General features: G+C 43.6%; 1 protein-coding gene across 1 annotated transcript; it reads right to left on the minus strand.

Annotated features, from left to right (window-relative positions):
- Positions 1–757: 757 nt before the first annotated feature.
- Positions 758–25,889, minus strand: ITIH6 (inter-alpha-trypsin inhibitor heavy chain family member 6). Its single transcript, XM_033201394.1, has 9 exons — positions 25,824–25,889; positions 25,151–25,267; positions 10,555–10,726; positions 7,777–9,810; positions 5,875–5,967; positions 4,815–4,850; positions 4,536–4,649; positions 1,874–2,251; positions 758–969 (listed from the first exon to the last, which is right to left on the minus strand). Exons 1-9 carry the CDS (start codon positions 25,887–25,889, stop codon positions 758–760), a joined length of 3,222 nt encoding a protein of 1,073 aa, XP_033057285.1.

Below are 25,889 nucleotides of genomic sequence, written 5' to 3' on the forward strand. Positions count from 1 at the left end.
TGTCCCTCTATTCTCCATCCATATCTGTGTCCTTGTCACAGTTTTTCTGGGTGTGATCCTGTGTCTTTGGTTGTGAGTATGTATATATGTCTGTCTATTGCTATGTTATAGGATCCTTTTTGTTAATTAATTAATTCATTCTTTTAACAAATATTTACTAAGCACCTATTATGTGAGAGGCACTGGGGTTACATAGATGATTCAGAAAAGGTCCTTGCCCTCAAAGAGCTCACAGTCTAAGTCGGGGATCCAGACAAGTAAACAGATGATTACTACACAGTATAAGTGCTGTGAGCGTGGAGGGATGGGGGTGGGCTATAAGAACCCAGAGGACAGGACCAAACTCAGTCTAGGGCAGGCATCAGGAAAGGCCTCCTAGAAGAGGTAACAACAAGGACTTGAAGGATGAATTACATTCACCTACAGGAACAAAGGAAGAGTGTCTCATGCAGAAGGAAAAACGCATGCAATGGTCCAGTAGTAGGAGTGAGCACGGTTTGTTAGGGAAACTCTGAGAACCTCAGATATGCCATAGGAGTCAGGGAAAGGACAATGAAGATTCAGGAGTCCCTGACTCTATGTCTCTGCATGCCTATGTATTTTTATACACTGGTATATGTGTTCCTTAGAACATGCATGAGTCTGTGTGTCCCTGTGTGTGCTTTCATGTCCTTGGGTCTCTGTCCCTGGCTCACCCCATGCCCTGGTTTCCAGATCTCCCAAATTCGGGTCTCCTGGCTCTGGAATTCAGAAGCTGTCACAGGACATAGGCGAGGTAGGGGTGGCCCAGAAGCAGCTCTACATGAGAGCGCTTCACCAGCCAGCAGGAAGCCCAGCGGGGCAGCAGCCTTGGTGAGTCCTTCAGCAGCCTCTTGCCTAGAATCACAGGCACATCTGGGCCATGGTGCCTTTGTAAGCATGGCCCCATAGGTCCTGTCACCAGTCGGATGTCTGCGTGCTGGAACTGCCCTGAGGGAGAGAGATGCAGTGCTAGTCAGGGAGGTGGCCTGAGTCCCTGCTTAGAGATCTGCAAGGAAGCTCAGCAGGAAATCCAGAGGGATTTAAAGGAGGAAGAAGGAGGGGCAGCAAAGGACCAGAGGAGGGAAGAGGCTGGGCATTGTGGGAACTGTGCAGGAGCCGGATGGGGCTGGAGTGTGATATGGAAGTAGGGAGCCAAAGTGGATGAGATGGCAGAGAAAGGGGGACAACCAGGCTTGGAGGAGAAGACAGGGAAGATTAGAAAGAAGGAGACAAGAGGAGGGAGGAGACCCAGAGGAGGTAAAAATATCTGTTCAACCCACTGTCACTCTTTGATGTGAGCCTCTGCCTCAGGTTCTGCCAGTGTCTCCTGACCTACAGCCTGGCATTCTGCAACCTCCCTTCATAGCAGTCTCCAGAGGGATCTTTGTAACACCCAGATATGACTGTGTCTCTCTTCTGCTTATAACCCTTCATGGCTCCTCATTGCTTTCAGGATAAAGCCCAATTCCTCATCCTAGCATTCAACTCTGACAACTCAACTCCATTTCCTCCAACTTCTGTTCCTTTCCTCCACTCTTGTTTAGCCTTTCAGACTCACTGTGGGTGTGTCTACCTCCTCTAGGAGGTCTTTCTCTCTTGAGCTCTGAGGCTGGGCAAGTTCCCCCACTCTGGTTTTCTCTAGCTCCCTGGGCAGCTTTCTGTCCAGCAATGATCCCCTCCTGTGTTCAGTATCCATATCTGGGTCTGTCCTCTGTCAAGATGAGGAGCTCCCCGAGGGAAAAGCCTGTCTCTGATTCCTCTCCCTGGTTGGGGGTATAGGTGCCTTTCACCCTGACAGAGTCTTTTTGGGGGCTGGTGCTCCCTGGCCCCTCTCAGCCTCAGCTGCACTTACCTATCAGGCCATGGGCTGAGGGGCTGAGGCCTGAGCCATTGGCCACATAGAACCCCAGGTGGGGTAGTTGCAGGGTACTGGGATGTCTGTAGCGGTGCCGGAGGACTAGGAACTCAAGGTAGGGCCCAAGGCGGAGGGTAAGGCGGGCTGCAGCAGCCACATAGAGCTCCAGATGGGGCCTCTTCAGTAGGGCAGTTCGGTCCCAGGACAGGCGCAAGGTACCCTCACCTCGCAAAGATATAGAACTGCGGCTGATGGTGATAGTGTAGGCCCGGGGTTTGTCTGTAGTGACTGTGATGATCTGGAAGTAGGTGCGAGTCTGGTCCTTGTGGCCCGGCCTTGGTGGTGCGCCAAGCAGCTTCCCACTCACGTGCAGCCCTGGAAGGAGGGGAGTGTGGGCCTGGAGTGGGGGCTTTTGCATGGTCGTTTACATGGTCACCCACAGCATGGGCAGATGAAGTAGTGCAGATTTGTTGCTAGAGAGCCAGCTCCTGATAGAACTACTTTTACCATGGTCCACCTGGCTGCTGCTTCCTGAGCAGTGTGGGGTGGGGGCACGTAGTATGTGTGCACATGCTTACCCCAGTGTGGTTGTTTGCATATATATGTGTGTTTGCCTCTGAGTGTGTAATGTGTGTGTTTGGTTATGTTCATATGAGTAACTCTGGGCATATCAGTACATCTGCATGTTTGGAGAAGATGGTATGTTAGAGTGCATATATTTGGTTATATGTTTATGTATGTGCCTCTGGATATGTTGGTGTTATATGTCTTTGTGCAATAGTGTATGTTGTGTGTACCTGGTTATGTGTTGGTGTGTACTGATGTGTATCTGGAGTGTCAGTGTGTGTGCATCTGGATTTGTGTCATTGTTTGGTTTGGTGGGTATTTCCATGCATCAGTGTTTTTCATATAACTAAAGTAACAGAGTATGTTTGCTGCCTGTATGTGTTGAATTCCTGGCAATTGGGATTAACCTGGGGGTATTCAGTGCTTGTATGCCCAAGTGTGTTGATGTGCATGTCATTGTGTATATCTGGGCATGTATTGTGTGTCACCATGTGTCTAGGTGCATATTTGCATATTTGTGGGTGGAAGGAGTGTCAAAATATGTACACCACAGTGTGTACGAGGAGTCTTCAAAAAGTTCATGGAAAATGCATTTTATGAAAAACTATGCATGGATTTCAAAATTTTTTGCACCAAAATAAACTAATTTGTTACAACACGGATGAACCAGATCTAGTTTGAAGCATTGAGAAGGACAAGACATCAGTTTGAAAAGAGCACCTATCAGAGCAGCATGAACTCTGCTAAAATTGAAGGAAGAACAATTTATGGTGAAGCTTGGGTGCAAGAATGGTAAAATTATTGGTGTTTTATGAAAAGTTTATAAGGACAATGTCCTAAAGAAAGCAGCACTTTACAAATGGATAACTCGTTTTAAGAAGGGATGAGACAATGTTGAAGATGAAGAAGCCTGCAGCTGCAGACCATCTACATCAATTTGTGAGGAAAAATTCATCTTGTTCATGCTCTAATTGAAGAGAACTGGCAATTAACAATGGAAACAATAGCCAACACCATAGACGTCTCAGTTGGTTCAGCTTACACAATTCTGACTGAAAAATTAAAGTTGAGTAAACTTTCAACTCGACAGGTGCCACAACCATCACCAGATGCACCCAGATTACCTGCAGACAAGAGCAGAGCTTTCAGTGAAAACTTTAAACAAGTGGTATCAAGATCCTAAAGCATTCCCTCAAAGAAGTATAACAGAAAATGAAACATGGCTTTATCAGTATGATTAGTATGATCCTGAAGACAAAAGCACAATCAAAGCAATGGCTACCAAGAGGTAGAAGTGGTTCAGTCAAAGCAAAAGCAGACTTGTCAAGAGCAAAGGTCATGGCAACTGGTTTTTGGAGATGCTTAAGACATTTTACTAGTTGACATTCTGGAGGGCCAAAGCATGATAATATCTGCTTATTATGAGAATGCTTTGAGAAAGTTAGCCAAAACTTTAGTAGAAAAATGCCTGGGAAAGCCTCACCAGAGAATTCTTCTCCACCATGACAATCCTTCTGCTCATTTCTCTCATCAAACAAGGGCAATTTTTCAAGAGTTTTGATGGGAAATCATTAGGCATCGACCTTACAGTCCTGATTTGGCTCCTTCTGACTTATTTTTGCTTCCTGATCTTAAACAATCTTTAAAGGGCACCCAGTTTTCTTCATTTTAAAATAATGTATAAAATACTGCATTAACATGGTTAAATTCCCAGGACCCTCAGTTCTTTATGGATGGACTAAATGACTGCTATCCTTGCTTATCTTGTATTTGATGGAGCTTATGTTGAGAAATAATGTTTATGTTTTTAATTTTTTATCGTTTAATTCCATTTTACCACAACCTTTTTGAAGTTCCATCATATTTGTGTGAGTTTACTCTATGCCCTTTTGTGTGTTTATCTGTGAGTATCTTGGTGTTTGAGTGTATTCACATGTGTTTTCATGTGTGTCTTGGTGTGTTCTTGTGTGTTACCATGTGTTAGTGAGGTGCATTTCTATGTGTCTGGGGTATTAGCCCACAAATGTCTAGGGGTATTGACACGGATATATCCAGCTGTGGTGTATGGGGATGGAGTTCTTAGGGCTCGTACCTGCCTTTGGGTCCTCTATGAGCTGCAGCAAGTCCCCAGGGTGCCCATTCAGTGTGAAGCAGATCTTCTCTTCTGAGTGTGGGATTTGGATCACAAAGTGGGGGTCCCCGTCCACTGCAAGGCAGAAGATACAAGTCTAAAGTTGAAGGAATAAATGGAAGGGAGAGGGGAAGAGAGAGGAGAGAAAGGAAAGAGGTTATGTCTATTTCCCCAGCCCCAGTCCCAGTGCACAAGCTGCCCTGTACTCAAAGAGGGAAGCCATGGGGGTGACTGGCTTACCTGAGGAGGAGAAGGTGAAGATGCTAGGTAATGTGCCTGCAAAGGAGAGAGAGACTGTGTTGGGAAGGGACTAATCTATCACATCCCTAGGAATTCTGGGACCTCCTCCCAGATAAAGGCCAAATTCCTGTGTTCAGCATTTAAGGCTTTTCTGAAATCTAGTCCCTGTCTAGCTCTCCAGTCTTTAGGCTTTAGCCCAACCAAACTATGTTATGAGTTTCCTACCTTCTCTTCCTAGGGACCCTTTACTCCTGTTTTTCCTGCCACCTGGAATGTTTTCCTTTCCCTTAACTACCAGGGATGAATTTCTAGTTATCCTTCAAGGCCAGCCCAAATGCTATTTTCTCTTGCTCTCTGCCTGTGGTAGATAGAATTCTAAGATGGCCCCCAGGATCCCTTGGTGTACACACTCTGTAAAATCCCCAGAGCTGTGAATATCATGAAATATCCTCCCAGAAATAGGTTATTTCATGTGACCCTATTGACCTTATGAAGAGTATATTATCCAGGTGGGGCTGACCTATTCATGTAAGCCCTTAAAATTTGTCAGAGAAATTTAAAATGTGAGAAGGGTTTGGAATTAGGGGAATGCTCCATGGCTGCCTTTGAAGATGGAGGGGAACTACATGGCAAGGAATGCAGGAGATTTCTAGGTACTGAGAGTGGCCCCAGGTAACCTCTAGCAGCTGACAGCGATCCTCCAGCCAACAGCCAGCAAGTAAACAGGGACCTCAGTCCCAGCAACACAAATAACTAAATTCTGCTAACAATGTGAATGAGTGTGGAAGAGGATGAGAGCTCAGTGTGACAGACACCTTGATTTCAGTCTTGTGAGACCCTGAGCAGAGAATCTAACTAAGCTATTTCTAGACTACTGACTTACAGAACTGTGAGATTATTAATTGGTGTTGTTTTAAGCCACTAAATTTGTGGTAAATGTTACACAACAATAGAAAACTAATACATTACCTCCCTCTGGGCTCCCACAATGTCAATAAGAATTCTAGTGGAATGGAAATGAAGGCTCAGGGGATCTTTGTCAGGGAAGCTCCTTGCTCACCTTTTGCTAACCCCACAGAACTTCCTTTAGATTCCATGCTGCCTCCAGCTCCTCCCAGGATCTCCTCAGAATCGCCATCCCAGTTTGGACTTCCTGCCAAGCACAAAAGAAATAAGAAAACCCTTCAAATTCCCAGGGCAAAAGCTCACAATCCTCTGACAAGGAGAGCCCTCACTGGCTCTGCAGGCTGACCTGCCCATCTCCAGGACTGGGACCTTATGCTCTCCACAGCCTCTTAATCTTTCAAGCTCAGATATGTTCAAAGTTCTTCCTTATAGCATTTATACATTCATTTGTCCATTCATTCATTCAGGCATTGCTTAGGTATCAGGTATATGGTGTTGAAAACTAGAGACATAGTTTCTGACCTGGTGAAGCTCATAGTTTAGTAGGGGGTGGCAGACATGAATGAAATCATAATTTATCACAAATGGTGATAAATGTTATTAGAAAAAAATAATGGGGTGGCCAAAGGAGTTAAACAGAGACCTGAAGTAGCCTGCTTGGGGGAGGGTGGGTAAGGAGATCTGAGCTGAGATCTAAGGCATGAGCTGGAGTTTGAAGGGTAATGGAAGGATGAGGGCAGCAGGAAGGGGTAGGACAAAGCGGGTCAGGTGATTATGAAGCAGAGAGAGTAGCTTGAAAAAAGTCCCTGGGTGAAGATGGGGTAGGGTGTTCATTAGAGGAGCAAAGTAGAGACCAGTGGGGCTGGAGTTCAGAGAATGGGTGGGAGAGGGTGAGGTCATAGAGGAATGGGGGTAGGGAGCAGATCACACAGAGCCTGTTGGCCATGAAGAGGACTTTTAACTTCATTCTAAGTGTGATGGGAAACCCTTGAGGGACTTTAAGTAGGGAAGGGGCATGAAGTGATTTGTGTCTTTAAAGGATCCCTTTGGCTGCTGGGGGAGATTGGCCTGTAGCAGGACAGGAGAGGAAGTGGGGAAACCAGTGAGGAGGCTGGAACAGTTTTCTAGGTGAGACACAATGGTGGTTTGCTGTAGCACAGTGACATTTGGGGTGGTGGGAAGTGGAAGGATTTGGTAAATATATTAGGGGTAGCATTGTCAATAACTGAGGGTGGATAGGATATTGGAGGGGTGTCTGAGGAGAGAGGCATGTAGAGGATGTCATACCCAAATTTGCATCCCTATGATTTAGGCACCCTCAATGTGTTCTAATCCTGCCCTATAAGGTCACCTAGGAAATGTCACTCCTTCTCTTAGGAAGGCAGGATACTGGAGTGGTGAATCACATTCATTCTGTGACCAGATTGTATGAATTCAACTCTCTGACTAGCTGTGTGACACTGAGAAACTTATTTTACCTCTCTGTGCTTCATTCTCCTCACGTGTAAAATGAAGATGTCAGCAGTTTCTTGTGAGGATTAAATGAGGGACAAGCACAATATGCAGAGCAGTACTTGTGCATAGGAAGAGCTGACAAATGTTAACTTATTATTTCATATTTTTTTGGAAATTAAAGATAATTTTAATTATCTTCCCCAATTCTTCTACCCCTGTCATTAGCAGGACTATTCACAGAGCACAGAAAAACCAATAAGACCCACCTTGTCCAATGATGCATTCCTCCCCTGCTTGGGAAGCATCAGCAATTCTCTTGTTGAACAAAGCAAATGTCAAAGCTAACCCTTGGCCAATTTGTTTCTGTTCAGCCTTCCCAGTCTCAACCTCCTCCTCTCCCAAGGCCTCTAATTCCGTGCATGTATACTGAGGCCCAGATAAGTTAAGTAACTGGTCCAAAGTCCCAAAGCAAGCAAGCAATCAAGCAAGGAAGCAGCTGTCCCATCACTGGAGTCTACATAAGCCTTGTAGATTCCCAGCTCCTAGTACTGTCCATTCATACCTCACCCTCATGGCTCGAACTCTCACCCATGGCACTCACCATCTTCATCAGGAGTGAGGAAGGTATAGAAAACTGGTGGGTTCAAGGACTCCACGAACTTGGATTCCACCATTGATTCAGAAAGCAGCTGTAGCTCCTCGGGGAGAAGGAGCAGACTGATGGCCTCAGGGAGGACGCTAGAAGGCAGCAAGATTGGCAGGTTTGGAGGGCTGCCTTCTGATGTAGGCCTGGAGCTGTTGAGTAGGCTCATTGTTGGAACTCCTGGCCTAGATGGTCCCAGAACTTGTCTGGTCCTCTGGGGACCCGGGAGCAGATCATGCTGATGCCAGAATCTTCCAGGGGGCAGAGTGGGAGTAAAAGGCATGGGGAGGGGTTCTCCAAGGACAGAGGTGGTTGTGGTACTACTGGGACCTGTGGAACTTGAGATTGTATTTGGAAATGTGCTTAGGCTCACGGGAAGTGGGGGCCTTGGTCTGTCAGGTCTAGGAGGTAGTGGGGTTTGGGGCATATGGGGATTTGGGGTCTCAGGCTTGGAAATTGATATGCTTGTGGAAATTTGGTGTGGTGGGGCACTTGGTTTAAGAGATAATGAGACTTTAGGGGTCTTGGACAAGAGGATTCCAGGCCTGGGGTGTGGCATGTTGCTTTGGGTCTTGGGAGCAGGAACCCTAAGTCTGCTGTGTGGTGGGTACTTGGGAACCTGAAGTGTAGAGACTCCAGGTCTTGACTGTGGCAGGCCTTTAGGTGACTGTGATGTGAGTGCCCCAAGTTGGGGGTGTGATGGAGCACCAGGTCTGGAATGCAGTGGAGTAACATGTTTCACAGTGTCAGCTTTGGACAAGGCTGGGATGCCAGGTTTCAGAGGTGGGACTTGTGTCTTGGAGTTCATGGGTAATATATCAGGATTCTGGTGTAATAGAGTGCTGAGCTTCAGAGGCAACAGAGTACCAGAATTTGAGGGCACAAGAACGGTAGGTTTTGTCCTGAGAGTTGCCTGGGCCAAGGTGCCAGAATCCTGTTGTGCTGGAGTTTTGGCCTTTGGGTATGTAGGCGTTGATAGGGTATGAGGGCTCTCTTCCAATGGCTCCAACTCTTTGGAACTTAGCATCTTCTTGGTAGAAGCAGTAGTAGTTGAGGATAAGTAGAACTTTGGTTTCACAGGCCTTGATTTGGGGGAGATGACCTTGGGCACCAAGGCTGGCTGAGCTGTGCTTATCCCTAGGCCATGCCTGCTGCTGGATGAGGGCATTATGGTGTCTGGCCCAGCAGAGGTGGAGGTGTGTCTCCTGGTCTCCTCACTGGCCTCCTTGGGTTGCACCATGACCAGCGAAGTCAGAGGTGTGACAAAGTTGTATTCAAGGGACAGGTTGAGGACTTTGGCAGCCAGCAGGTGGCGAATGGTGGTGTCACGAGCTTGGAAGCGTGCGTTCAGCAACTCTCCAATGGTGACGTAGGCCCAGAGGCGGCGGATGAAGTGGGCCACATTGGGGGCTGGCTCCCCTGGGCAACCAAAGGTCTTCTGGCTGTTGTTGGTGGCCCCTTCACTGTGGCGGGCCACAAGAAGCTGATCCTTGGGGCCACGGGCTGCCAGGTGGATGCCCAGTTCCTGTTTGCCTGGCTGTACCTGTCCTGCCACCACCAGCTCTGAGCCACCAAAGTAATTGGGGAAAACGGCCCAAGGGGAGGCCCCAACCAAGCCGCCCAGGTAGTTCAGACGCACATCTGCCAGCAGAGGCATGGAGATCTCCTCATAGAGGCCCTCCAGCTGTAGGGCCGCATCAGTGTCCTCATATATGCGCCGGGCTATTCCCCGGTTTTCCAGGGACAGGCGGCGCAGCAGTGTAAAGTCAGCATCATCCCCAAAGGCCAAGCTGAAAAGGGATACCCTGTGGCCTACTGCCTGACGGACATTGGAGAGGATCACACTGGGGGTCGTCACGCCAGCCGTGGGCTCCCCATCTGTCAGGAAGATGATAAGAGGGATCCTCCCCACACTGGGGCCCCTCCCAGGCTCCTGGTTGCTATGGTTCAGCACTGAAGCAGCTGCCAGCAGAGCTGAGTTGATGTCGGTCCCTAATTGGGGAATATATTGTGAGACCATCTTCTCTGGTCACTTCTACCCCCATTGCAGACAAACTGGGCACCTCACCAACCTCCCAGGCTCGCAGCTCCTTATCTTTGCTCAGGAAGTATCCACTGTTTCTCCTTCCCAACTTCTCCACTCCCACCCAGACTTGCTGAGATCTGACATTGAGGCCCACATGTCCTTGGCTTTTATCACTCTGTCTCACACTGTTCTTTGTCTGTTTCCTTGGTGGTGCAGGGTCGAGGGGGGAGATGTCTCATTTCCCAGCGAGACTGGCAGGTTCCCAAGGATAGCACCCACCCACCCCCCCGCCTTCTTCTTGCTACAGGGGAAGAAAGGACAGAGTTGACAGGAGGCAGTGGATAGAGGAGAATTCAGTAGTTGTTGGAGATGATTGCTCAAAAGCTAGAATCAGGGCAGCAGCTTTCTCAAATGCTTGGAAATAAATATCTAAATTATTGATTTGAAGAAAGTTTAGCAAATTCTTTCAAGTGTTTGCTTTAAAGAGGAGGAAACTGAGGCCAAAAAGAAATGTGTCCTAAGACACATGGAGAATCAGCTGTGCTCTTTCTACAAGGAAAGGGTGATGGGAGAACACAGAGGACAAAGGACCATATTTGTGTGAAATGTAGTCTTGATATTTCAGGCACTGTGAGAGTTGAGGAGGATGGGGGAATGAAGAGAGGTTTCACCACAGCCTGCCCATTTGGGTGGGTAGATTTAACACTTACAACCATCGGCTTCCATGCGATGCAGGTAGTCCTTGGCACCGTGGACATTCTGGATGGTGGCCTGGATAGAGCCTCCAGCTTTCCAGACATTAATTGTGTCAGAAAAGGATATGATGTTGAAGTAGTCATTGGCTCGAAGGTCACTGAGGATCACATTCATGGCCTTTTTAGTCTGTGGGATATGGATGAAATGAAGGGAATGGGACAAGACTTGAGGTCTATGAGATTGAAAGGCCTTTTCTACACAAGGCATTAAAATCTAAGTGTTATATGGTTTTGAGACCCTCTGACTGCAGGACTCTGTGAATCTAGGATTCTCAGGTGAAAATATAGGTTCCAAGGCATTTAACTGCACTGTTTAATATGGTAGCTAATAATAGTCACATGTAGCTACTTATATTTGAATATAAACTAGCTAAAATTAAAGAAAAATTTAAACATTTAATTCTTTACTTGCAGTAGCCACATTTCAAGTGTTCAATAGCCACATGTTGCCAGTGGCTACTATATGAGATAGCACAGAATTTTAGGTCATTTCTGTTATCACGAAAGTCATATTGGATGCTGATGGTCTAAAAGGTTCAAGCTCCATGTTTTTAGAGCTCTAGAATTCATTTGCTATATGGTTCCTGGGCTCCATGACCCAGGATTCAATGATTCCAGGATTCTAATGTTTAGGACCTTTATGATCCCGGGTCTTTATAGCTGCCTTTCAATGACTGCATGCTTTGGTTCTGCTGTAATCTGCTCTTCTGCCTCACCCTCCATTTCTTCCAGGCTAGTCTCACCAGCCCCTAGAAAACTCAGATTCCAGTTTAACTCCATAAACCTTGCCCTTTTGTGCTCTTTAGATAGCATACTCCTCTCCAACTTCCCTTTATTTATTCACATCTTTACTGTTCTTTCAGTTGCTCCTTCTCTGGAAAGTTCTTCCTTAAGTTGCCAACCCTGACCCGTGCCCTTCTCACTTAGATATTCCCTGTCCCAGTCTGTTCACTGACTGTTTTACATGAAATATTTTTACTTTCTATCCAAATATTGAACTCTTTGAGAGAAGGGTTTATAATGCTTCCTTTTCTTGTCTCCCCCCTCTATGGCAACACTAACATAGGGCTAGGCCCATAGGAGGTTCAGGGAATACAGTATATAGGATCTACTATTAGGTATCATTTACAGGACACTTGCTATGTTCCAGGCACTGTGCTAAATCCTTTAGATGCATCAGCTCATTTAATTATCACAGCAACACAATGAAGAAGGTACTAATATTATCCTCATTTTACAGGTGATGACACTGAGACTCAGAGAGGTGGTGACTTGCTTAAGGTCACACACCTAGTCATTGATGGACAAGGGATTCAAATCCACATTTGGGAGGTTTTAAGTCCAGTGACCCTAAGCACAATATTATGATATTATGCTTTCAATCCTTTATATAGGTATGGATTTCAGAGACCACGGGAAGGACACTTGAGAACCACCTTTCTCTACACCTTAAACTGATAGGAAATGTCTTGAATGCTTCTAAGTGGATTAGAGTCTTTTCTGCCATAGGGAGAGCTCTGGGGATAAGTCATACATTCTGGGACAGGGAGCTAAGCACCATACTCTTGTTTCCATTGAGAGGGAAGAGACTTAATAGGATGGCTTTTTCTAAGAAGAGCAGTAGAAAAGTGAGAGCCTATGAGGTCCTAGAAGTCAGAATCTCTTGTTGACCAGGAATAGATTGTTTGTAGAAGTGTGCTGTTTAATCTCCAATTACTTTGAGATTTCCCAGCTATCTTTCTGTATTGACTTCTAGTTTAATTTCATTTGATTTGAAAGCATACTTGGTATGATTTATATTATTTTAAATTTGTTAAGGTATGTTTTAAGGCCAAGGATATGGTCTGTCTTGGTAAATGCTCCATGTGAGCTTGAGATGAATGTGTAATCTGCTGTTGTTGAATAAAGTATTCTAGAGATGTCAATTCAATCCAGTTAATTGATGGTGCTGTTCAGATCAACTATGTCCTTACTGATTTTCTGCCTGCTGAATCTGTCAATCACTGATAAAGGGATGATGAAGTCTCTAATTATAATAGTGGATTCATATATTTTTACCTTCCAGTTTCATCAGTTTTTACTTCATATATTTTGGTATGTTGTTGTTCACTGGATGCACATTAAGGATTGTTTGTCTTCTTGGAGAATTTCCCCTTTACCATTATATTTGTTTTATTGTTATCATATAATACAACTGTTTATTGCTGAAAATTTCCTTGCTTTGAAGTCTATTTGTCCAAAACTAATACAGCTACCCCAGCCAGCTTTCTTTAATTTGTGTTAGCATGGTATATCTTTCTCTATCCCTTTGCTTTTGATTTATCTGTGTCTTTATATTAAAGTGGTTTCTTATAAACAAACTACAATTTGGTCTTATTTTATTATACACACTGAGAGTCTCTGTCTTTCAATTGGTATATTTATTATTATTATCATTATTATATTATATCCTTAAGTTCTAGGGTACATGTGCATAACGTGCAGGTTTGTTACATATGTATACTTGTGCCATGTTGGTGTGCTTCACCCATCAACTCGTCAGAATCCATCTATTTGTCATTTATATCAGGTATAACTCCCAATGCAATCCCTCCCCCCAACCAATGATAGGCCCCAGTGTGTGATGTTCCCCTTCCCCAGTCCAAGTGATCTCATTGTTCAGTTCCCACCTATGAGTGAGAACATGCAATGTTTGGTTTTCTGTTCTTGTGATAGATTGCTAAGAATGATGGTTTCCAGCTGCATCCATGTCCCTACAAAGGATGCAAACTCATCCTTTTTGATGGCTGCATAGTATTCCATGGTGTATATGTGCCACATTTCCTTAATCCAGTCTGTCACAGAGGGACATTTGGGTTGATTCCAAGTCTTTGCTATGTGAATAGTGCCGCAATAAACATACGTGGCATGTGTCTTTATAGCAGCATGATTTATAATCCTTTGGGTATATACCCAGTAGTGGGATGGCTGGGTCATATGGTACATCTAGTTCTAGATCCTTGAGGATCGCCATACGTTTTCCATAATGGTTGAACTAGTTTACAATCCCACCAACAGTGTAAAAGTGTTCCTATTTCTCCACATCCTCTCCAGCACCTGTTGTTTCCTGATTTTTTAATGATTGCCATTCTAACTGGTGTGAGATGGTATCTCATTGTGGTTTTGATTTGCATTTCTCTGATGGCGAGTGATGATGAGAATTTTTTGTGTCTGTTGGCTGTGTGAATGTCTTCTTTTGAGAAATGGTTCACATCCTTTGCCCACTTTTTGATGGGGTTGTTTGTTTTTTTCTTGTATATTTGTTTGAGTTCTTTGTAGGTTCTGGATATTAGCCTTTGTCAAATGAGTAGATTGCAAAAATTTTCTCCCATTCTGTAGGTTGCTGTTCACTCTGATGGTAGTTTCTTTTGCTGTGCAGAAGCTCTATAGTTTCATTAGATCCCATTTGTCAATTTTGCTTTTGCTGCCGTTGCTTTTGGTGTTTTAGACATGAAGTCCTAGCCCATGCCTGTGTCCTGAATGGTACTACCTAGAATTTCTTCTAGGGTTTTTATGGTATTAGGTCTAAATTTAAGTCTCTAATCCATCTTGAATTAATTTTCATATAAGGAGTAAGGAGGAAAGGATCCAGTTTCAGCTTTCTACTTATGGCTAGCCAATTTTCCCAGCACCATTATTAAATAGGGAATCCTTTCCCCATTTCTTGTTTCTCTCAGGTTTGTCAAAGATCAGATGGCTGTAGATGTGCGGTATATTTCTGAGGACTCTGTTCTGTTCCATTGGTCTATATCTCTGTTGTGGTACCAGTACCATGCTGTTTTGGTTACTGTAGCCTTGTAGTATAGTTTGAAGTCAGGTAGCATGATGCCTCCAGCTTTGTTCTTTTGACTTAGGATTGTCTTGGCAATGCGGGCTCTTTGGTTCCATATGAACTCTAAAGCAGTTTTTTCCAATTCTGTGAAGAAAGTCATTGGTAGCTTGATGGGGATGGCATTGAATCTAAAAAATTACCTTGGGCAGTATGGCCTTTTCACGATATTGATTCTTTTTTTTTTTTTTTTTTTATACTTTAAGTTCTAGGGTACATGTGCATGACGTTTATATCATGTATGCTCCTCCCCAATGCAATCCCTCCTCCTCCCCCCTCCCCATGATAGGCCCCAGTGTGTGATGTTCCCCTTCCCGAGTCCAAGTGATCTCATTGTTCAGTTCCACCTATGAGTGAGAACATGCGGTGTTTGGTTTTCTCTTCTTGTGATAGTTTGCTAAGAATGATGGTTTCCAGCTGCATCCATGTCCCTACAAAGGACGCAAACTCATCCTTTTTTATGGCTGCATAGTATTCCATGGTGTATATGTGCCACATTTTCTTAATCCAGTCTGTCACAGATGGACATTTGGGTTGATTCCAAGTCTTTGCTATTGTGAATAGTGCCGCAATAAACATACGTGTGCATGTGTCCTTGTAGTAGAGTAATTTATAATCCTTTGGGTATATACCAGTAGTGGGATGGCTGGGTCATATGGTACATCTAGTTCTAGATCCTTGAGGAATCGCCATACTGTTTTCCATAATGGTTGAACTAGTTTACAATCCCACCAACAGTGTAAAAGTGTTCCTATTTCTCCACATCTCCAACACCTGTTGTTTCCTGACTTCTTAATGATTGCCATTCTAACTGGTGTGAGATGGTATCTCATTGTGGTTTTGATTTGCATTTCTCTGATGGCCAGTGATGATGAGCATTTTTTCATGTGTCTGTTGGCTGTATGGATGTCTTCTTTTGAGAAATGTCTGTTCATATCCTTTCCCCACTTTTTGATGGGGTTGTTTGTTTTTTTCTTGTATATTTGTTTGAGTTCTTTGTAGATTCTGGATATTAGCCCTTTGTCAGATGAGTAGGTTGCAAAAATTTTCTCCCATTCTGTAGGTTGCCTGTTCACTCTGATGGTAGTTTCTTTTGCTGTGCAAAAGCTCTTTAGTTTAATTAGATCCCATGTGTCAATTTTTGCTTTTGCTGCCGTTGCTTTTGGTGTTTTAGACATGAAGTCCTTGCCCATGCCTATGTCCTGAATGGTACTACCTAGAATTTCTTCTAGGGTTTTTATGGTATTAGGTCTAACATTTAAGTCTCTAATCCATCTTGAATTAATTTCGTATAAGGGGTAAGGAAAGGATCCAGTTTCAGCTTTCTACTTATGGCTAGCCAATTTTCCCAGCACCATTTATAAATAGGGAATCCTTTCCCCATTCTTGTTTTGTCAGGTTTGTCAAAGATCAGATGGCTGTAGATGTGTGGTATTATTTCTGAGGACTCTGTTCTGTTCCATTGGTCTATATCTCTGTTGTGGTACCAGTACCATGCTGTTTTGGTTACTGTAGCCTTGTAGTATAGTTTGAAGTCAGGTAGCGTGACGCCTCCAGCTTTGTCCTTTTGACTTAGGATTGTCTTGGCAATGCGGCTCTTTTTGGTTCCATATGAACTTTAAAGCAGTTTTTTCCAATTCTGTGAAGAAAGTCATTGGTAGCTTGATGGGGATGGCATTGAATCTATAAATCACCTTGGGCAGTGGCCATTTTCACGATATTGATTCTTCCTATCCATGAGCATGGTATGTTCTTCCATTTGTTTGTGTCCTCTTTGATTTCACTGAGCAGTGGTTTGTAGTTCTCCTTGAAGAGGTCCTTTACATCCCTTGTAAGCTGGATTCCTAGGTATTTTATTCTCTTTGAAGCAATTGTGAATGGAAGTTGATTCCTGATTGGCTCTCTGCTTGTCTGTTACTGGTGTATAAGAATGCTTGTGATTTTTGCACATTAATTTTGTATCCTGAGACTTTGCTGAAGTTGCTTATCAGCTTAAGGAGATTTTGGGCTGAGACAATGGGGTTTTCTAAATATACAATCATGTCATCTGCAAACAGGGACAATTTGACTTCTTCTTTTCCTAACTGGATACCCTTGATTTCTTTCTCTTGCCTGATTGCCCTAGCCAGAACTTCCAACACTATGTTGAATAGGAGTGGTGAGAGAGGGCATCCTGTCTTGTGCCAGTTTTCAAAGGGAATTTTTCCAGTTTTTGCCCATTCAGTATGATATTAGCTGTGGGTTTGTCATAAATAGCTCTTATTATTTTGAGGTACGTTCCATCAATACCGAATTTATTGAGCGTTTTTAGCATAAAGGGCTGTTGAAATTTGTCAAAAGCCTTTTCTGCATCTATTGAGATAATCATGTGTTCTTGTCTTTGGTTCTGTTTATATGCTGGATTACGTTTATTGATTTGCGAATGTTGAACCAGCCTTGCATCCCAGGGATGAAGCCCACTTGATCATGGTGGATAAGCTTTTTGATGTGCTGCTGATCCGGTTTGCCAGTATTTTATTGAGATTTTTGCATCGATGTTCATCAGGGATATTGGTCTAAAATTCTCTTTTTTTGTTGTGTCTCTGCCAGGCTTTGGTATCAGGATGATGTTGGCCTCATAAAAAGAGTTAGGGAGGATTCCCTCTTTCTATTGATTGAAATAGTTTCAGAAGGAATGGTACCAGCTCCTCCTTGTACCTCTGGTAGAATTCAGCTGTGAATCCATCTGGTCCTGGACTTTTTTGGTGGGTAGGCTATTAATTGTTGCCTCAATTTCAGAGCCTGCTATTGGTCTATTCAGGGATTCAACTTCTTCCTGGTTTAGTCTTGGGAGAGTGTAAGTGTCCAGGAAATTATCCATTTCTTCTAGATTTTCTAATTGATTTGCGTAGAGGCGTTATAGTCTTCTCTGATGGTGTTTGTATTTCTGTGGGGTCGGTGGTGATATCCCCTTTATCATTTTTTATTGCATCTATTTGATTCCTCTCTCTTTTCTTCTTTATTAGTCTTGCTAGCGGTCTGTCAATTTTGTTGATCTTTTCAAAAAACCAACTCCTGGATTCATTGATTTTTTGGAGGGTTTTTTGTGTCTCTATCTCCTTCAGTTCTGCTCTGATCTTAGTTATTTCTTGCCTTCTGCTAGCTTTTGAATGTGTTTGCTCTTGCCTCTCTAGTTCTTTAATATGTGATGTTAGAGTGTCAATTTTAGATCTCTCCTGCTTTCTCTTGTGGGCATTTAGTGCTATAAATTTCCCTCTACACACTGCTTTCAATGTGTCCCAGAGATTCTGGTATGTTGTATCTTTGTTCTCATTGGTTTCGAAGAAATCTTTATTCTGCTTTCATTTCGTTATGTATCAGTAGTCATTCAGGAGCAGGTTGTTCAGTTCCATGTAGATGAGCGGTTTGGATTGAGTTTCTTAGTCCTGAGTTCTAGTTTGATTGCACTGTGGTCTGAGAGACAGTTTGTTATAATTTCTGTTCTTGTACATTTGCTGAGGAGTGCTTTACTTCCAATTATGTGGTCAATTTGGAATAAGTGCGATGTGGTGCTGAGAAGAATGTATATTCTGTTGATTTGGGGTGGAGAGTTCTATAGATGTCTATTAGGTCCGCTGGTGCAGAGATGAGTTCAATTCCTGGATATCCTTGTTAACTTTCTGTCTCGTTGATCTGTCTAATGTTGACAGTGGAGTGTTGAAGTCTCCCATTATTATTGTATGGGAGTCTAAGTCTCTTTGTAGGTCTCTAAGGACTTGCTTTATGAATCTGGGTGCTCCTGTATTGGGTGCATACATTTAGGAGAGTTAGCTCTTCCTGTTGAATTGATCCCTTTACCATTATGTAATGGCCTTCTTTGTCTCTTTTGATCTTTGATGGTTTAAGTCTGTTTTATCAGAGACTAGGATTGCAACCCCTGCTTTTTTGTGTTCTCCATTGCTTGGTAGATCTTCTCCATCCCTTTATTTTGAGCCTATGTATGTCTCTGCATGTGAGATGGGTCTCCTGAATACAGCAGACTGATGGGTCTTGACTCTTTATCCAGTTTGCCAGTCTGTGTCTTTTAATTGGAGCATTTAGTCCATTGACATTTAAGTTAATATTGTTATGTGTGAACTTGATCCTGTCATTATGATTAACTGGTTATTTTGCTCGTTAGTTGATGCAATTTCTTCCTAGCCTCGATGTCTTTACATTTTGGCATGTTTTTGCAATGGCTGGTACGGTTGTTCCTTTCCATGTTCAGGGCTTCTTCAGGGTCTCTTGTAAGGCAGGCCTGGTGGTGACAAAATCTCTAAGCATTTGCTTATCTGTAAAGGATTTTATTTTCCTTCACTGATGAAACTTAGTTTGGCTGGATATGAAATTCTGGGTTGAAAATTCTTTTCTTTAAGAACGTTGAATATTGGCCCCCACTCTCTTCTGGTGTGTAGAGTTTCTGCCGAGAGATCTGCTGTTAGTCTGATGGGCTCCCTTTGTGGGTAACCCGACCTTTCTCTCTGGCTGCCCTTAAGATTTTTTCCTTCATTTCAACTTTGGTGAATCTGGCAATTAAGTGTCTTGGAGTTGCTCTTCTGGAGGAGTATCTTTGTGGCCTTCTCTGTATTTCCTGAATTTGAATGTTGGCCTGCCTTACTAGGTTGGGGAAGTTCTCCTGGATGATATCCTGAAGAGTGTTTTCAACTTGGTTCCATTTTCCCCTTCACTTTCAGGCACCCCAAGAAGATGTAGATTTGGTCTTTTACATAATCCCATACTTCTTGCAGGCTTTATTCATTTTTTTCCTCTTTTTCTTTTGGTTTCTCTTCTCACTTCATTTCATTCATTTGATCCTCAATCGCTGATACTCTTTCTTCCAGTTGATCGAGTTGGTTACTGAAGCTTATGCATTTGTCACGTATTTCTCGTGTCATGGTTTTCATCTCTGTCATTTCGTTTATGACCTTCTCTGCATTAATTATTCTAGCTTTGAATTCTTCCACTGTTTTTTCAAGATTTTTAGTTTCTTTGCACTGGGTACGTAATTCCTCCTTTAGCTCTGAGAAGTTTGATGGACTGAAGCCTTCTTCTCTCATCTCGTCAAAGTCATTCTCTGACCAGCTTCGATCCGTTGCTGGCGATCAGCTGCGCTCCTTTGCTGGGGGAGATGCGCTCTTATTTTTTGAATTTCCAGGTTTTCTGCCTGCTTCTTCCCCATCTTTGTGGTTTTATCTGCCTCTGGTCTTTGATGATGGTGACGTACTGATGGGGTTTGGTATAGGTGTCCTTCCTGTTTGATAGTTTTCTTCTAATAGTCAGGACATCAGCTGTAGGTCTGTTGGAGATTGCTTGAGGTCCACTCCAGACCCTGTTTGCCTGGGTATCAGCAGCAGAGGTTGCAGAAGATAGAATATTGCTGAACAGTGAGTGTACCTGTCTGATTCTTCCTGGAAGCTTCCTCTCAGGGGTGTACTCCACCCTGTGAGGTGTGGGGTGTCAGACTGCCCCTAGTGGGGGATGTCTCCCAGTTAGGCTACTCAGGGGTCAGGGACCCACTTGAGCAGGCTGTCTGTCCCTTCTCAGATCTCAACCTCCATGTTGGGAGTTCCACTGCTCTCTTCAAAGCTGTCAGACAGAGTCGTTTGTGTCTGCAGAGGTTTCTGCTGCTTTCTTTGTTGTTGTTGTTTAGCTGTGCCCTGTCCCCAGAGGTGGAGTCTACAGAGACAGGCAGGTTTCCTTGAGCTGCTGTGAGCTCCACCCAGTTCGAGCTTCCCAGTGGCTTTGTTTACCTACCTAAGCCTCAGCAATGGCGGGTGCCCATCCCCCAGCCTCGCTGCTGCCTTGGGGTTAGATTGCAGACTGCTGTGCTAGCAATGAGGGAGGCTCCGAGGCCGTGGGACCTTCCCGGCAAGGTGTGGGATAGAATCTCTTGGTGTGCCCTTTGCTTAAAGCGCAGTATTGGGTGGGAGTTACCCGATTTTCCAGTGTTGTGTGTCTCAGTTCCCTTGGCTAGGAAAAGGGATTCCCTTCCCCCTTGCACTTCCCAGGTGAGGTGATGCTCGCCCTGCTTCAGCTCTCGCTGGTCGGGCTGCAGCAGCTGACCACACCGATTGTCCGGCACTCCCTAGTGAGATGACCCCAGTACCTCAGTTGAAAATGCAGAAATCACCAGTCTTCTGTGTCACTTGCACTGGGAGTTGGAGACTGGAGCTGTCCTATTCGGCCATCTTGCTCCGCCCCCTCTTAATTGTATATTTAAACCATTTATTATTACAGTCATTACTGACATAGTTGGTTTGATATTTGCCATAGTTGTAAATGTTTTCTCTTCTTTTAAAATTCTTTATTCTTATGTCTTCCACTTATTCCTGGGCTTCTCTAGTTTTAATTCGGCATTTTACATGATCCGTTTTATCTTATCTCTTAGCATGCATTAGACTTCAAACATTTTAGCAGTTCCCATAGAGTTTACAGTATACATTTTCAACCAATCCAAATCCACTTTCAAATAACACTACACAGCTTTATGCATAGTGCAACTACCTTGTAACAGAGTATTCCCAATTATTCCCTCCCATCCTATACAATATTACTCTCATTAATAATTTCACTTATTCATAAGCTACATTCACTGAATACATTGCTGTTTATTATTATTTTGAAAAAATATTATCTGTTAGGTCAGCTAATAAGAAAACTAAAGTATTTTATTTTACCTTCCTGTATTCTTTCTCTAACATTTTCCTTTCTTTATGTAGATCCAAGTATCTGAGATATATCATTTTCTTCCTCTATGTAGGACTTTCGTTTAACATTTCTTGCAAAGCAAGTTTCTTGGTGACAATTCCCAAAATTTTTGTTTGTTTGAGAAAGTCTTTATTTTTCTTTACTTTGGAAGAATAATTTTGATGTATACAAATTCTAGGCTGGTGGTTTTTTCCCTTCAACACTTGTAGTATTTCACTCCACTTTCTTCTTGCTCCCATGGTTTCTGAAGAAAAGTCTGATATAGTTCATATCCTTGCTCTTCTATAGGTAAGGTACTTTTTCCTCTGGCTTTTAAAAGATTTTCTGCTGTCTGAATATGATATGCCTAGGTGTAGATTTTTTTTTTTTTTTTTTTTTTTTTTTTTTTTTTTTTGAGATGGAGTCTGGCTCTGTCGCCCAGGCTGGAGTGCAGTGGCCGGATCTCAGCTCACTACAAGCTCCACCTCCCGGGTTTACGCCATTCTCCTGCCTCAGCCTCCCGAGTAGCTGGGACTACAGGCGCCTGCCACCTCGCCCGGCTAGTTTTTTGTATTTTTTAGTAGAGATGGGGTTTCACTGTGTTAGCCAGGATGGTCTCGATCTCCTGACCTCGTGATCCACCCGTCTCGGCCTCCCAAAGTGCTGGGATTATAGGCTTGAGCCACCGCGCCCGGCCGATTGTTTAGTATTTATCCTGCTTTGTGTTCTCCTAAGCTTCTTGGACCTGAGGTTGGTGTGCATAATTCATTTTGGAAAATTTGTATCTATTATTACTTCAAGTATTTCTTCTGTTCCTTTCTCTCTTTCTTCTCCTTCTATTATTTCCATGATGCATATGTAACACTTTTAAAATTGTTCCACAATTCTTGAATATTCTAGGGTGTTTCTTAAAATTCTTTTTTATTTTTGTTTTTTAGCTTCAGGAATTTCTATGAATGTATCTTCAAGCTCATTGATTCTTTACCCAACCATGTCCAGTCTACTGATGAGTGAATCAAAGGGATTCTTCATTCCTGTTACAGTATTTCTGATATCCAGTATTTCCTTTTTATTTTCCTAGGGTTTTCATGTCTCTGCTTACATTACCATGTGTTGTCCTTATTTGTGGTGCACTCTATCATTAGTTTCCACAGCATATTAATCATGGGTTTAAAAATTCTTGGTTTGACCCATTAAAAAATTGGCAAAGGATATGAACAGATACTTCTGAAAAGAAGACATACATGTGTACAACAATCATATAAAAAATGCTTAACATCACTGATCATTAGAGAAATGGAAATCAAAACCACAATGAGATACCATCTCACACCAGTCAGAATGGCTATTAAATAGTTAAAAAAAAACAACAACAGATGCTAGCAAGGTTGTGGAGTAAAGGGAATGCTTATATACTGTTGGTGGGAGGGTAAATTAGTTCAACCATTGTGGAAGATAGTGTGGTGATTCCTCAAAGATCTAAAAACAGAAATACCATTTGACGCAGCAATCCCATTACTGGGTATATACCCAAAGGAATATAAGTCGTTCTACCATAAAGACACATTCACATGTATGTTCACTGCAGCACAATTCACAATAGCAGAGACATGGAATCAACCTAAATGCCCATCAACAGTGGACTTGATAAAGAAAATGTGGGCCGGGCGCAGTGGCTCAAGCCTGTAATCCCAGCACTTTGGGAGGCCGAGACGGGCGGATCACGAGGTCAGGAGATCGAGACCATCCTGGCTAACACGGTGAAACCCCGTCTCTACTAAAAATACAAAAACTAGCCGGGCGAGGTGGCGGGCGCCTGTAGTCCCAGCTACTCTGGAGGCTGAGGCAGGAGAATGGCGTAAACCCGGGAGGCAGAGCTTGCAGTGAGCTGAGATCTGACCACTGCACTCCAGTCCGGGCGACAGAGCGAGACTCCACCTCAAAAAAAAAAAAAAAAAAGAAAATGTGGTACATATACACCATGAAATACTATGCAGCCATAAAAAGAATGAAATCCTGTCCTTTGAGGGAACAGGGATGGGAACTGGAGGCAATCATCCTAAGTGAGTTAATGCAGGAGCAAAAACCAATGCTACATGTTCTGACTTATCAGTGGGAGCTAAACATTGAATACACATGTACACAAAGAAGGGGACAACAGACACTGGGGCCTCCTTGAGGGTGGAAGGTCGGAGAAGGGTGAAGATTGAAAAATGATATATTACATACTGTGCTTATTACCTGGGTGACAAAATAATCTGTACACCAAACACCTGCAATACTCAATTTACCCATGTAACAAACCTGCACGTGTATCCACTGAACCTAAAATAAAAGTTGGAAAAAAATATTTCAATAAAATATAAAATTGTTTGATAATTTCAACATCTCTAACATATTGAAGTCTGGCTGTGATGTTTGTTTACTCTCTTCAGACAGTGTTTTTTTTCCTTTTAGCATGCCTTCTCATTTTAGGTTGAAAGGCAGGCATGATGTATCAGGTAAAAGGAAATAAACTAAATGGCATTTAATGTGGGATTTTAGTTTATCTGGCTATGAGTTAAGTAATGTTTCCTGTTTGGAGCAGTTTTAGGTGTCAGAGGCTAAAATTACTACCTTTTTTTTTTTTTTTTTTTTTGGCAGGGTCTTGCTCTGTTGCCCCAGCCTGAGAGCAGTGGTGCGATCTTGGCTCACTGCAAGCTCCACTCACTGGGCTCAAACCATTTTCCAAATGTAGTCTCCTGAGTAGCTGGGACTACAGGTGTGCACCACCACACCTTGTTAATTTTTGTATTTTTAGTAGAGACAGGGTTTTGCCATGTTGCCTAGGCTGGTCTCAAACTCCTGGGCTCAAGTGATCCGCCTACCTCCGCTTCCCAAAGTGCTAGGATTACAAGCGGGAGCCACCGTGCCTGGCCAAAATTACTTCTAGTGTCCGTATTTTTGTTGCTTCTGTTGTCTTTGGTTTTCCCTAGTAACATTTTCTTAAATAGGGTTTGGGCTTGTAGTTCTATCAGCTGTAACTTTCCATTATTGTCAAGGAGCCCAGTTGATGTGGTGATAATGTATGGAGTGAGAGGAAGCATTCTATACTCTTATGAGGAGGTCTCAGTCTTTTAGTGAATTGATGTCCCTGATATAGAAACTTTACAAGTGCTTCTGAGATTTTACCCCTCTTGATTGAGACAAAAAGGCTAGAAAGGGCTGGATTGGGGAGATCCCTCCCCCTACACTGGGGCTGGGGAGCTGGCTTGGGGTACTACCCATTTTTCCCCAGGTTGCTCGACTCTGGTAAAACAAACTCAGCCTTAGGTCCCAAGGGCTATGTGATTGAAAGATTAAGGAGCAAAAGTTATATAATTGCAAGACACCAGAACAAAAAGCTCCAGGGTATTATGGTATGAAATGCTGCTTGCAGAACTTTATGGATTCAAGGGCTAAAGTCAAAGCGTGCTTGGTCTACGGCCTCAGAACTCTGACCCATGGGCACAGTGGTAGAAGTGCAACAAGATTAAAATTGATATTGCTTCTGACTCTATGGTTTCTAACTCTATAATACCAGTACTCTATACTATTAGGCCTTTAAAGTAAAAAAAAATATATATATATCAAAGACCCAAAACCTTGTGGCCTCAGGAAGACTCACAGTCTCTGTGACCTAAGGTTTTCTTGCTTCTGGATTCTAGGATCCCAGGGTGCTCTAGCTTGAGGGTCCTATATGACCCTGGGCTTTTGTGGTTGAGGGTCTCAATGGTTTCACATTGACCAATATGTCAATGTTCTTAGGACTCTGTGGCTCTAGGTCCACAGGCTCCTGTTAGGTAAGATACCAGGACCCTAGGGTAGGCCCAAGCCTGTAAGACTCAAGGGTCATGGGATGGTGGAATCTCTCCTCGCAGGGTCCCATTGTTAGCACGCTCTCTGCTTTCTGGGTCTTCTGATACTAGGACTAAGAAAGGCTTCCAGGATCCTTGTTACCTGTTCCATCTTGGTACCAAACATGGAGCCGCTTACATCAATAACAAAAACCACATTCTTCTCCATAGGTGGAAGGCCTCTGGGGGCAAAGTAGTGAATGAAATAGCCATCGTAAATCTGGACCAAAAAAAAAAAAAAAAGGTAAAACCAAGAAGGACTGTGAAAGCCAATCTCAATCAGGTCCCCTCTTATTTTCCTTCATAACACTGTGCTTTGTTTCCCAGGACTCCAGGACTTCTCACTGTTTCTAAACAGGCATGTGTGTAACTGTTTGCTCACTGTCCATCTCCTTCACCAGAACCACCTCTCTGCCATTCAGACCTTCATCCCAGGGCCTGCCCCAGAGCTGTGGAGGGAACGAGACAGGCTTGTAGCCCAGCACTCCAAGGATCAGGATCTCTCTAATATGTGAATTCCTGTCTGTGAGAGAGTTGGGCTTGCACAGCCTTAAGGGTCCCTAGGGATATTTTGCCTGGGCTGCAGGAACTTCAAGTATTGTTTTAACCTCCCTGTATAGAGTGAGCCTGGGGCCCAGCTCTTTGCTGCCAGGGGCTGGGAGTTGCAGGGCCTCCCTCTCCTCCTAAAACCTCCTTTCTGCTGTTGCTGGGCAGAGCAGGGAGAGGAGGAGGGAGCCTAAGCAGAGTGAGCTGTTTATTCAGAGGGGATTGGTTACACCAGGTACAGATGCCTTGGGCTGTCCTGGATGTGATTGGCTGCTGACTCCCCTCCCCCACTCCAT

Source organism: Trachypithecus francoisi, unplaced genomic scaffold (genome assembly GCF_009764315.1).
Source record: "Trachypithecus francoisi isolate TF-2019V2 unplaced genomic scaffold, Tfra_2.0 Lachesis_group6, whole genome shotgun sequence".
In the NCBI taxonomy this organism is placed as follows: Eukaryota; Metazoa; Chordata; class Mammalia; order Primates; family Cercopithecidae; genus Trachypithecus; species Trachypithecus francoisi.